The following is a 12,926-nucleotide window of genomic DNA, read 5'->3' on the forward strand; positions in this document are numbered from 1 at the left end:
TTCAACTCATTCATATTTAACAGATATAAACTGTTATATCATATTTTTTAATAAATACACCATGTAGTGACACTCAAGTCTTTTCCATTGCATCAGCCGATCAGGGGAAGTAACTCCTGCAGCAGTGGCGGGTTTGGCTCTGATTGACAGCCCGCTCGTCCAATAGGAATAGACCTTTCTCGACATATTGGCATGCTAGACCAATAGGTGGCGAGCTTGGGCGTGTCCTCGGTCAGTGTGCTGTCTCCTCCTGGTCGTGCAGCGTGGAGCTAACCGGGGCTAACAGCGACTCATCCTGACACAAAAAGCTACTTCTGTGAGTATCTCCCGCCTCGGACCCGCCGCTGGGATCCATCCCCTCCTCGTTACGGGTTAATAAAGTGTGTTTCTGTCACAAGCCGAGCGGACACGTCTCCTCCGGGGTGCAGCTGCCCCCGGGTTAGCTAACTTTGAGCTGGCTAACGTCAGCTTGTCAAGCTAGCTGCATCAGTCCACAGCAGTTCTCAGTCAGCTGGTGGTTTAACGATTCAAAGAGCTGGTTCTCAGAAGCAGACTCAGATTAATGATGTCTTCTCACACGAGAGGAGACATTTTTTAGTTGTTGTTGTTTTTGTTTATACCTGAGCTGCTGACTCTGCAGGACAGAAATGACAGTTTGGTGCAAAACAAATCAATGCTCAGTTGATTATTAATTTGGACTTGTATACTAATGATTAGTTTCAACATTTGTCAGAGCAGTGATTGTTGTTGTCTTCATTTTTATTTGCAACGTTTAAACTTGTATAACTCAGCTAATCTCCTGTTTTCATATATTGGATCCTGTTTTGTGTTGACTTCCAATAGTATTTTTATTTGTGTGTGTAGCCCTTAAACAATGGACAGAGACACTTTACAGATTTGAAAAGACAGATATCAATCTACTTATTGTCACTTCTGAGTTCAGGACAAAGACAGGATTGAAATGCAGCTTCTCTCTGAGACATATAATATACAATACTCATCATAATCACACTGAATTGAGTTGAGTTTCATCTTTACGACACAGTCTGTTCATTGCAGCTGCAGAAGTTTCCATCCCATCACCCCAATGTCTCCACTTCCTCTGGTTGCCATCAGGGTGGTTGGGTAGTCAGGATGGGGACGGCACCTGTTTACCGTCCGTTTGCCGGCCCCAGAGAGCCAGTAGATCAGCTGGGTGGTTTCATTCACCAGCCAGTTCTTAAACCAGTGCGCTGATGGGAATTAATTTCTGCTGCCATTGATAATAATAGGGAAACATTCTGTTCTTGGTGACGCTGTGGTTATAGTGGTTTGTTCCAAGACAACACATACGAAGGGATTTAAATCATTCAGGTGTGTTTGGTGTTATACTTGTGACACAAATAAAATACATTTTAATGTCTTGACAGAATGTTACTAAAGATGGAATTTTAAGAGCTAAATGTTTACAATAATATAAAATTCTTAGTTCTTCAGAATGGGAACAGCAACACTTCATTTGACCTGATTAATAAGCTCAGGTATTGATTGATTATCTGAGTGGCTTTTGATTGCCCTTGACTGAAAGTTGCACTTTTCCTGCTGTTCATTCAGGCCTGTCTCTAAAGGCAGCTCTTAGAGGATCGGCACTAAAACTCCATCTCACCGAACAACTTGTTTGATCAGCCTTGCAGCATTCAAGCCCCCAGGTCGTTTTTCTCCATTTAAGATTCAAAAGCTTGGAGATCAACCGCAAGCTGAATGATTCCCTGATGCAATACTGCAGTAATATTACAACTCTGTGTTGTCAGTCAGAACCAAAACGGATTGTCAGTTTGATTATAGTACATCGCTGCAAGAAACGCTTCACAGGCCTCACAGGTTTCCTGAGCTGCTGGTTTATGAGAGGAGCCAGAGGCCAGTTTGTTAAGAGTAGAATATCTCTGCTGAGACGGCTTGTTAGAACACGTACAATTGATGAAAGGGCAGTGGTCAGCAGAGGAAGTCAAAATTGTTTTTCGAGGGGTTTCAGACAAAATAAGACGCACAATATAGATTTTCAACATTTCAAGCACTAAAGAATTTGTCTTTCTTTCGTACTGATTTTACTTTTTTGTTCTTTTAATCAGAAAGCTGATTCAGAATGGATTCCTCTTTGAGTGCAGCCGAGATCCGTGAGAAGTTCATTGACTTCTTCCGGGGCTATGAGCACCAGTACGTCCACTCGTCAGCCGTCATCCCCATGGACGACCCCACGCTGCTGTTCGCCAACGCTGGCATGAACCAGGTATCCATGAGTCTCCATGTCTTTCTCAAATGTCTCTGCCGATTTCCTACATGCTAACTGTTTATACCATGTCTTTACAAATCTCAAATGAGCATTTTCAACCTCTCTCTTCTCTCAGTTCAAGCCCATCTTCCTCAACACCATCGATCCCTCCCACCCTATGGCCAGGCTGCGTCGTGCCGCCAACACCCAGAAGTGTATCCGTGCAGGAGGCAAACACAATGACCTGGACGATGTGGGTAAAGACGTCTACCACCACACCTTCTTCGAGATGCTGGGGTCCTGGTCCTTTGGCGACTACTTCAAGGTATCGTGTTGTCATCCTTTCCAGCTTTGTCACTTCTGTTTCACCTGTTACACAATCGTATCAGACTAATACTTGTTGAGATGGATATTGATTGTAATAAACTTTTGGATTTGGTCACATGGTCCGATCCTCTAACGTTATCTCCTCACGTGCCTCTGCAGCACCTCGCCTGTCAAATGGCCTTGGAGCTGCTGACCAAGACGTTTGGTATTTCAATAGACCGTCTCTACGTCACCTACTTTGGGGGCGACGAAGGAGCCGGCCTGGAGCCCGACCTGGAGTGCAAACAGATCTGGATCGATTTGGGGTGAGACCAGCTTGAGGATGAACGAGCGCTGCACAGTAGCTGCTATATATATATTGCAGAATAATATTACTTCTCTTACCCAAGTCCTACTGAGACACCTGGCTTCATACAACAGCTGAGAAGATGATCTTTTTATCTCCACTTGTCTTCATCTCATACCTCATCTCACACCTCATCTCATATTTCATCTCAAACCTCATCTCATATTTCATCTCACACCTCATCTCAGACATCACACCTCATCTCTCACCTCATCTCACACCTCATACCTCATCTCCCCCCTCATCTCCCACCTCATCTCACACCTCATCTCACACCTCATCTCACACCTCATCTCACACCTCATCTCATATTTCATCTCACACCTCATCTCACACCTCATCTCACACCTCACCTGACACCTCATCTCACACCTCATCTCATATTTCATCTCACACCTCATCTCACACCTCATACCTCATCTCCCCCCTCATCTCCCACCTCATCTCCCCCCTCATCTCCCACCTCATCTCACACCTCATCTCTCACCTCATCTCACACCTCATACCTCATCTCCCCCCTCATCTCCCACCTCATCTCACACCTCATCTCACACCTCATCTCACACCTCATCTCATATTTCATCTCACACCTCATCTCACACCTCATCTCATATTTCATCTCACACCTCATCTCACACCTCATCTCATACCTCATCTCACACCTCATCTCACACCTCATCTCATACTTCATCTTATCAGATGAAACATTTTTTCTTGGTGATTCAATGATGATTTAACAATAACAAGAAGAAACCTCATGCTTATGGCTCCAGGGATTCTATTTGTAGATGTTGAATAGAACTGATTTAATGAAGTTTTCTCTCTCTGTGTTTTTGTGTCTCTCAGGATGGACGAGGCTCGCATCCTGCCCGGTAGCATGAAGGACAACTTCTGGGAGATGGGAGACACTGGTCCCTGCGGCCCCTGCAGCGAGATGCACTTCGACCGCATCGGAGGCCGAGACGCCTCCCACCTGGTGAACATGGATGATCCCAACGTCCTGGAGATCTGGAACCTGGTGTTCATCCAGTTCAACAGGTAACAGACACACAGAGAGAGAGAGACACTGATGGGAATAAATAATCCAAACCAGATTTTAATCTGAAACTGACGTTTCAGAGTCGACAGCTGAAACAAGTCAAAATTTGTGATGTAATTCTTCAGATGCAGTGAAAAGTGTCTAGTATTTGTTGTCCTTATACAGCTGATTGGGATCAGCTCATAATTAGCACCTGGTCTGCTTGTTCTCCAGGCTTGAAACCAGTTCAGTCAGTTTCACAGCAGCAAACCTAAATATAAACCTAACCAACAGTTATAAGATCAGGAGAAGCTGGAATTTGGACACACCTTTTTATCACCATCTGTTTTGTACAATAGGCAGAGCAGCCACTAATTAAAATGTTAACACCCTCCAAACATTTTTTACTGTTCATTTTAATTGTTGTGTCTATGGAGAGGTTTGTTTATGTGTTGTTAACAATCTGTGTCTGTGACTCATGTCTTCGCTGTTCAGAGAGTCGGAGACGGAGCTGAAGCCGCTGCCTAAGAAGAGCATTGACACAGGGATGGGTCTGGAGCGACTGGTGTCTGTCCTGCAGAACAAAATGTCCAACTACGACACTGACCTCTTCGTCCCTTACTTTGAAGCCATTCAGCAGGTGTGAATCCTGTAACTGAAACAAAGTATAAATATGTGAATGCTCAGTTAAACCCTTCACTCAGCTCTTTCCTCAGCAGAGGAACTTAGCAGCTACAAATTGAAGCTTAATAATATTATGTCTACAATCTGACAAACATAGTTTGCATTTGAATTTAGTTTTTTTGCTTTAATGCTCCACACCAGAGAAAATAAGAGAAACAAAATTATCTAATAAAGATATTAGCCAGAATATATGCAAAAACATTATCTAAAATATTTAGTTTAAAGGTTTAAAACACAACTTTATGGATCCAGAAGGCGATTTGGTGTCAGGCAATTAAAAGAATATGAAAAGACAAGATGCAGACATGCAATAATACTAGGGTTAAAACTTTAAATAAGTTTAGGTTACTATGTTTACAAAACAGGGATCAAGCATAAACATTAACAGAACAATTATCAAGATGTCTGGTATGAAAACACAACAATTTCCACTTCAGGCTGTAGCTGCACACAAGGGAAAAAACACAGTTCCAACTCAATTTGTGCCTTTTTGTTTCTCCAGGGAACTGGTGCTCGACCTTATACTGGCAAAGTAGGAGCTGATGATTCTGACGGTATCGACATGGCCTACCGTGTGCTGGCTGACCACGCCCGCACCATCACCATCGCCTTGTCCGACGGTGGTCGACCTGACAACACAGGAAGAGGGTGAGACACGGACAGTTCAGAGCAGAAAGAGGAAGAACACAAATCTATACAGCATCTGTGAGAGGGTCTTTAAACACTGTATTATAATTGACTGTTTCCTCCATGTGTAGCTACGTGTTGAGGAGGATCCTGCGTCGTGCAGTCCGTTACTCCCACGAGAAGCTCGGAGCTAAGAAAGGCTTCTTCGCCTCCTTGGTGGATGTGGTGGTCGCGTCCCTGGTGAGGATGTTTTTCCTCTTGATTTGATGTCGGTGTATCTATGATCCATGAGTGTAAACAGACCTCATCTTAGGTTTATATATAAATCTCACTTACCAACCGGATTTAACGTTGTGTTTTAAACCTGTTGTTGCTACGTCTCTATGGAATCAGATGTTGTTCTTATTAAACTGTGCGGTCGGCTGCTCTGTACAGGACGCTACCTTCTCTATGCTCTCTGAAGACAATGGGGGGAGCAAACAAATCATTTACCAGTGGTGCTTCACAATCAGGGGAACCAAAATTATTGGATCTCCGAACTAAAAATAATAGATGATGAATGATCTGTTTGACTGATTTATGGATGATGATAATAGTTCCAGAGTTTCACCACTTCATCTTCTTAATAACTGTTGTATAACGATGTGAGCGTTCTTTGGGGATAGTAGCAGTTTCTATTATTTAACACAACATCATCATTGATTTGGATTTGCTCTCCTCTTTGCTTCAGGGCAATGCTTTCCCGGAGTTGAAGAAAGACCCGGAGATGGTGAAGGACGTTATCAATGAGGAGGAGGAGCAGTTCCTCAAAACACTCAGCAGGGGGCGCCGTATCCTCGATAGGAAGATCATCAGTCTGGGAGAAAGCAAAACCATCCCAGGTGAAATAAGATAAATGTTATCACTCATATTAGTTCACATTAACATGTCCCACCTGACTTTAGTGGCAAGAGATCAGATCATTGTTGTTTTCATTTCTCCACTGATTCAACACCAATTAATTATCTGTATTTCTCACCTTCTACATCACTTCCCCCCTCTCGCTCTGTGCTCGTCTGTCTGATCGATTCAAAACCATTGACAATTCGTGTTATATATATGTTTGCGGTATTGAAAGTCCTTTACTCCTTAATATCGGTATCTGTGTTGTCCGTTTGTTTTTGTCTCTTAATCAAATTTTATTGTTTTTGTTGACATTATGGATCAATCTCTTTCTTTATTCATCTGATGGTCACGTATGAAGTCTCAAATCGTTCGTATTCAGGCTTAAAAAATACTATTTTTAAGTCGGAAAGGCTAAAAACCCGAATGACTGATATTTCACACCATGAATTCAAATGACATAAAAACGAATGCAGGTCCAGCTTTCCTCGGAAACGACCTCCAGGGCTGTTCGTCGACACCGTATTGAATTTCATCTACTTCTAAAAAAAAAAATCTCTGTCCTGAGGGTTAGACCGCATCATTTGTGCACTCAGCCAAAATGAGACGCTTCAAATACAAGCCCAACAGACGGTGTCCTTGCAAAGAGCTCGACAGAACCGATGACTGCTCCGCTTTGTATCAACATCGTGTGTGCACTGTTTGACTGGAGGACACGAGTCTTCAAGCACTGTTGATTCACACCGACACCTGTCCTGAATATCAAGCAGTGTCTTCTCTCTGTGTGTGCGTCCAGGCGACACAGCATGGCTGCTGTACGACACGTACGGCTTCCCCCCGGACCTGACCTCCCTCATCGCAGAGGAGAAAGGCATGGCCGTGGACCTGGCTCAGTTTGAGGAGGTGAAGAAGGCAGCACAGGTGAGGAAGACGGGGCTGAAGGACTCCTTCTGATATCCGCTGATTATTTGAATTTGGCCCTGACTGCTCTGTGAGGGGAAACTCCACCGAGCCGTGTTATGTGTGTGCTCCTGTGGGAACACGGTTTTGCCTTGTGTCAGCGTTCTCCAGTATTGCACTGTAAGTTAGAAGCAGCAGCCGTGCACCTGCTGTTTGGATAAATCCTCATTTACTTTCCAGCCCCATTCCAATCCCTTGTTGTTGGATTCAGCAGGAAGATGAATTTCTCTTCTGTAGCACTGCAGCCTCGTACAACACTTCACAATTAACTTCCGCCTGTATGTGCTCACCAAGCACTTTATTAAGAACACCTGATTAATCCTTGGTAGAGCCTCCCTCTGCTTTAGAATCAGCCTCAGTGCTTTGTGGTATGGATTCCACAAGTCGTCCACAAAGGGATGAACATGGTCAGCAACATCACTCACAAGGGAACTGCATAGTTTCCTCCTCCTGTCATTTAGACTGAGTTACCAGTTTTTTAAATACACTCCCAACTTATGAAGCTTATAAGTTTATTTGTAATATTCCCAGAGAGACGTGGGTTTAACTGTTAATCAATTTAATCACTATAAGAGGTTTCCACTCTAGTTTGCAAGTTTGATTCTACTGAACGGATGATGTTGTGGCGTTTTTGTTATGAGTGAGTAACAACACAAGTGTGTGTGTGTGTGTGTGTGTAGTTGAAGTCCCAGGGTAAAGGAGCAGGAGACCAGGACCACATCATGTTGGACATCTACGCCATCGATGAGCTGAGAAACAAGAACGTTCCTGCTACTGACGACTCTCTCAAATACAAATACACCTCTGACGACAGCGGCAGCTATGGTGAGTGAGATTCACTTTCACTGGTGGACTCTAGGTCGATGCTTTCAGGACGATAACGTTCTGACCTTCCTTCTGTTTGTCAGTGTTTCATCAGGCCACTGCTACAGTGCTGGCTCTGCGCCGTGACCGGGCCTTCTGCGATGAGGTGACCACAGGTCAGCAGTGCGGCGTGCTGCTGGACCAGACGTCCTTCTATGCTGAGCAGGGCGGACAGACATTTGATCAGGGCTTCATGCTCCGGGAGGATGACAGTGCAGAGGACGTAAGTGGAGAGTCGCTGGTGGAGATGTGAGGTCACCCTCCTAGTACCAAAATACAAGTTCCTGCCAAAGCTGGAACAATATCCCTTTTTGTTGAGTCTTAACTGGGGAAAGAAGATAATTATAATATCTTATCTTCAAAGCAGACACTCGGGTAGAGTTTAGCTGTTGGTTAAATGAGACTGCAGCGTCTGGAAGCTGCTGGAGAATCATGCCTGCAGGCAAACACAGAGGCTGAAAAATAAAATACCTAATTTTTGACCGAAGAAGAGTGAAAAGATGATAATTTGTTCTTGTCTTTGTCCCGTGAGCTCGTATGACATGAAGACACATTCATATCACAGTTTCCAGAACGCTGTCTGTCAAAAAGGAACTGATGAAGTAAATGTCTCTTTTCTGTCTTGATTGGTTCTTCCTCCAATTTCTGCTGAGGATGTGGAGATTTGATGAACCTTATCTGAGTTGATAAACCATTTGTTCTCCCACACACGTTCTTCCAGCAATTCAAAAACCCTGCCTTTTGTTTTTAAGTACTAGAACAAAAGGCACAGAGCATCAGCCCAGCTTTCTGACCACACTGACAGGGTTTCTCTTCTGTTCCCAGAGGATGGAGTTCACTGTGAAGAACACACAGGTTCGAGGAGGTTACGTCCTCCATGTGGGGACCGTCTATGGAACGCTGAAGGTCGGGGACAGCGTCGTCTTACAAGTAGATGAGGTGAGGCATTACTGCTCATGATCAGGATCTGTCTTGTTGCCTGAATGCGGCTCTGAGTTGTTTCTCTGACGAACATCCACCTACGTTCTCTCTCCAGGCTCGACGCAAGCCCATCATGAGCAACCACACCGCCACACACATCCTAAACTTTGCCCTGAGAGGAGTCCTGGGAGAGGCCGACCAGAAGGGTTCCCTGGTGGCTGCTGACCGCCTGCGCTTTGACTTCACTGCTAAAGGGGCCCTCAGCACAGGGGAGGTCCGCCGCACAGAGGAGATCGCTTGTGCCATGATAAGAGATGCTAAGGTCTGTTTGGGGAAAATACACAAAATAATCACTCACCAGCGAATAGAAATCAATCCTAACCTTTTGCCAAATCAACCATCCAGCCGGTGTACACCATGGACACCCCCCTCGCTGAAGCCAAGGCCATTCAGGGTCTGCGTGCCGTGTTCGACGAGACGTACCCCGACCCCGTCCGAGTCGTGTCCATCGGCATCCCAGTTCAGGACCTACTGGACGAGCCCACCAGTGCTGCTGGCTCCCTCACCTCCATCGAGTTCTGTGGTGGAACGTGAGTGTGATGCTTTATTTCTTGTCTTGTGTGTTTCTGCTGGTGACACAGGATGAAAACCAGTTCAGTCAGCATTTCTGTTCACTTAGATTCAGTGTTTCAGTGAAATGGAAAGAGCTGAAGGCAAATATCATGTGAACATGGTGTTTACAACTTGATTTCAAGTTCTCCTGGTTTTCGCAAAAACATCTAGGACACCAGTTAAATCATATTTTTGAATACATAAGTTGCTTTTACTTTAAAATGTCTAGTTTGCTATGGTTCTGATGCAGTTTTGTTCTTTTGTTGAACAATCTCTGTTTCTGTAGTTTCAGGCATTAGTGATTAACGTTTTCAGTGAAGTTCATGACATTTTAACACTGAGAATCTCTGAGAAACACACAAAGTTGTTTGATTGCAACTCTCAGAACCAGCAGCATCTCAAGTTTTATAAACCTATTGTCGTGCTTCTACAAGTTTTTGTGTTTTTAAATGTGCAGCAGCTTCAAACGATCCCTGTTCCTGCTGCTGTAGCTTTGTGATGTTTCCTCTGCTGCTCCTGTTCCTCCTCCTCCTCGCCGCCGCGCTGCCTTTCATCTGCCGCCCACTCTTGTGAAACGCTGTTGGTAATGTGTTGTTGGTGTCTGCTATCTACAGCCATCTGCAGAACTCGGGTCACGCTGCGCCATTTGTCATCGTCTCAGAGGAGGCCATCGCTAAGGGCATCCGCCGCATTGTTGCTGTGACAGGAGCAGAGGCACAGAAGGTGGAGAAACACACATCCAGCTTCATGCCCGTATACACACATCCACCCACACTGGTAGACAAGAGTTAAGCCTAAAAAAAAAAAGACATAATTTTCCCACAATGCATGTGTCGAGTTGTGTTAACCTGCTTAATTAAATTGGAAATGTCTCCAGACTGAGGTACAACATGTTATTTTGTCCCTGGGGTCGAAACACACTCCGGTAATGAAACTTTAATTAAGCTTATTTTTTTTACGTTAACTCTGAAACAGACAGAAATATTTTTCTCTTCAGGCCTGAGGACAAATTAATCTTTACTATTTTTAGACAATCGCTGTTTGATCTTCCGCTTTATCTTTTTGCCTTTTCCTCCTCTGCCTCACTCCCACCACTCTTCTTTTTCTTTTTTGTCTTCACCTCTTCCTGAGGTTTTTGCTCTCTTCCCCTCATCCCTCTCTCACACTTCTGCGTCTCTGTCCATCCCTCAGGCCCAGAGAAAAGCCGATGCCCTGCTGCAGTCTCTGTCCACACTGGGAGACAAGGTGAAGCAGCAGACGTCCCCGAACAAAGACATTCAGAAAGAGATCGCAGACATGACCGAGGTAAGAGACATTATTTCTTCTGTGCGCGGACAAACTTCGGAAGAAGAAAAACTTGACTGTGGCATCACGTCCGATCTTCTCTGCAGTCGATAGGCACAGCAGTGATCTCCCAGTGGCAGAAGGACGAGATGAGGGAAACCCTGAAGGGCCTGAAGAAGACCATGGACGACCTGGATCGCAACTTCAAGGCTGACATCCAGAAGAGGGTCCTGGAGAAGACGAGGGAGGTGATCGAGAGCAGCCCCAACCAGCCGCTGCTTGTAATGGAGATGGAGACTGGAGCCTCAGCGAAGGTGAGAGTCGGGGCAGAGTCTAATCTATCGACTGGGTTGAAAACCAGACTGAAAACAAACAGGTCCTCCTAGGAGAAGACCCTACACAGAGTAAATCCATAATTCAGGTTCTAAGACTTCATCAGCATCCTGAAGACAAACAAATGAAAAGTGCAAACACTATTAAAATTCACTTGGTGTCTGCAGCATCGCACATTTCCTCCGGCGGCCTCGTAGCTTATCTCCTTGTGTTGTTGCCACAGGACCAAACGAGCGCTGTGGCCCATTAGTTCTGACCTTGAGACATCAATAGTGCTGATTAGGAGGCTTGTTATTCTTTCTACCCTCTGTGTTTCTCCTCCTTCCCCCCCCTCCTCCTTCTTTCCTTTACGTTTATTCTCTCACCTCCTCTTCCTCCCTCTCTCCCCCCCCTCCCTCAGGCTCTGAATGAGTCACTGAAGCTGCTGAAGTCGAACTCCCCTCAGACCGCTGCCATGCTCTTCACCATCGACCCTGAAGCTGGAAAGATCACCTGTTTGTGTCAAGTTCCTCAGGTAACTCGTCCACTCGTTCATCCAGGCCACAGATTGTAAATAAAGATGGACGACGCGTCTCCTTCCTACTTCCTCCCAGTTTAAAGATATTAATGGGGAGTCGTCATGTCGTCGGTCTTCACCTACAGTCAATGATTTAATGCAGTGAACAGGCTCCTCTCTGATTAACCTTCATCACCTCCTCTCCCTCAGGATGTGGCCAAGCGTGGTCTGAAGGCCAGTGAGTGGGTTCAGGAGGTGTGCCCCCTGCTGGATGGCAAAGGAGGCGGCAAGGACATGTCGGCACAGGCCACGGGCAGGAACATGCACTGCCTGCAGGAGGCGCTACAGATGGCCAACGAGTTTGCACGACTCAAACTGGGAGAAAACTGAGGAGAGATGTCGTGGAAACAAGGTGACGGTTGAAGAGTCTTAACTGAGTTAGAATTCATCACACATCCTCCCCCCTCCATCCCCCCCGCTCCTCGCTTGTAAACGATTTAGAAAACAAATGAAACTCTCTCTGGACATTTGACAGATGACCACTGACTCTCAGCTCGCAATTAATGAGCCACTCATATTATAGGGAGAATCATTGCTGAGTAAAATTCCTCTCTTGAAACTGCTTGAATATAAAAGATCCTCATAGGTAACAGATGATCTATGAAATGCGTTTAGCACGTCCGTGTCATCATTGAATCCTCGAGGAAAAGAACTTGATTTCTCCTCCTGCAGGTTCAGCACAGCTCAGCTGAAGAAACAGAAATGCCTCGGACTCTCAATCAGCTCCTGATTCACTGAAACTTCATCTCGTCCTCTTCATTTAGAAACAAACTCAGTCTGTCCTTTGTCGGCCTCTGATCTCTGAGCAGTGGCTCCGTCCACCTGTGTGAGTTCTCTCCTGTGATTGGTTGAAGTCGTACAGTAGCTGTATGATAGATGTGCTTTTCGATTAAAAAGCCGATTATCTGGCATGTGTACTAACAAGTTTAATTGACTAAATTCATACACTGTATAAAATGATCACAAACTTGTCTCAACGATGTTAAACCTCATTTAATATTGATTCAGTGCAGAATGTTGTGTCTGTTTCAGGTAGAATAAATGTCACATTAATTAATGGGAATGGAATAAATGCAATGATTAAATTCAACGTGTCTCTATTTGTCTTTGGAAATCTGTACACACACACACACACACACACACTCTCTCTCTCATAACCCCTGCATTTACCTTAACTATCACAACTAAAATAAGGAACCAATAAAGTCTTTAAATTCCCTGTTTTTAACTGTTTTTTTTTTATATTTTCTTTCATATTTTTCTT

At 44.8% G+C, this 12,926-nt stretch overlaps 1 protein-coding gene across 1 annotated transcript; it reads left to right on the forward strand.

Moving 5' to 3' along the window:
* The first annotated feature begins 226 nt into the window (after nt 1–226).
* On the forward strand, nt 227–12,752 carry aars1 (alanyl-tRNA synthetase 1). The gene is made up of 20 exons (XM_062389878.1): nt 227–316; nt 2,109–2,266; nt 2,385–2,573; nt 2,735–2,880; nt 3,768–3,959; nt 4,435–4,579; nt 5,126–5,271; nt 5,382–5,490; nt 5,981–6,131; nt 6,929–7,053; nt 7,773–7,917; nt 8,001–8,179; nt 8,782–8,895; nt 8,993–9,199; nt 9,283–9,467; nt 10,104–10,212; nt 10,681–10,794; nt 10,881–11,087; nt 11,507–11,620; nt 11,813–12,752. Exons 2-20 carry the CDS (start codon nt 2,123–2,125, stop codon nt 11,990–11,992), a joined length of 2,901 nt encoding a protein of 966 aa, XP_062245862.1. The 5' UTR covers nt 227–316; nt 2,109–2,122; the 3' UTR covers nt 11,993–12,752.
* The last annotated feature ends 174 nt before the right edge of the window (nt 12,753–12,926 follow it).

The sequence above is a fragment of the Platichthys flesus genome, chromosome 6 (assembly GCF_949316205.1).
Source record: "Platichthys flesus chromosome 6, fPlaFle2.1, whole genome shotgun sequence".
Classification (NCBI taxonomy): Eukaryota; Metazoa; Chordata; class Actinopteri; order Pleuronectiformes; family Pleuronectidae; genus Platichthys; species Platichthys flesus.

What these genes read in the sequence shown, in the direction of transcription:
- aars1 (XM_062389878.1), top strand. Translation starts at nt 2,123, where the DNA reads ATGGATTCCTCTTTGAGTGCAGCCGAGATCCGTGAGAAGTTCATTGAC. An exon ending in ATCGAGTTCTGTGGTGGAAC is followed by an intron (nt 9,468 to 10,103) that starts GTGAGTGTGATG and finishes TGCTATCTACAG; the next exon opens with CCATCTGCAGAACTCGGGTC. An exon ending in AGATCGCAGACATGACCGAG is followed by an intron (nt 10,795 to 10,880) that starts GTAAGAGACATT and finishes TCTTCTCTGCAG; the next exon opens with TCGATAGGCACAGCAGTGAT.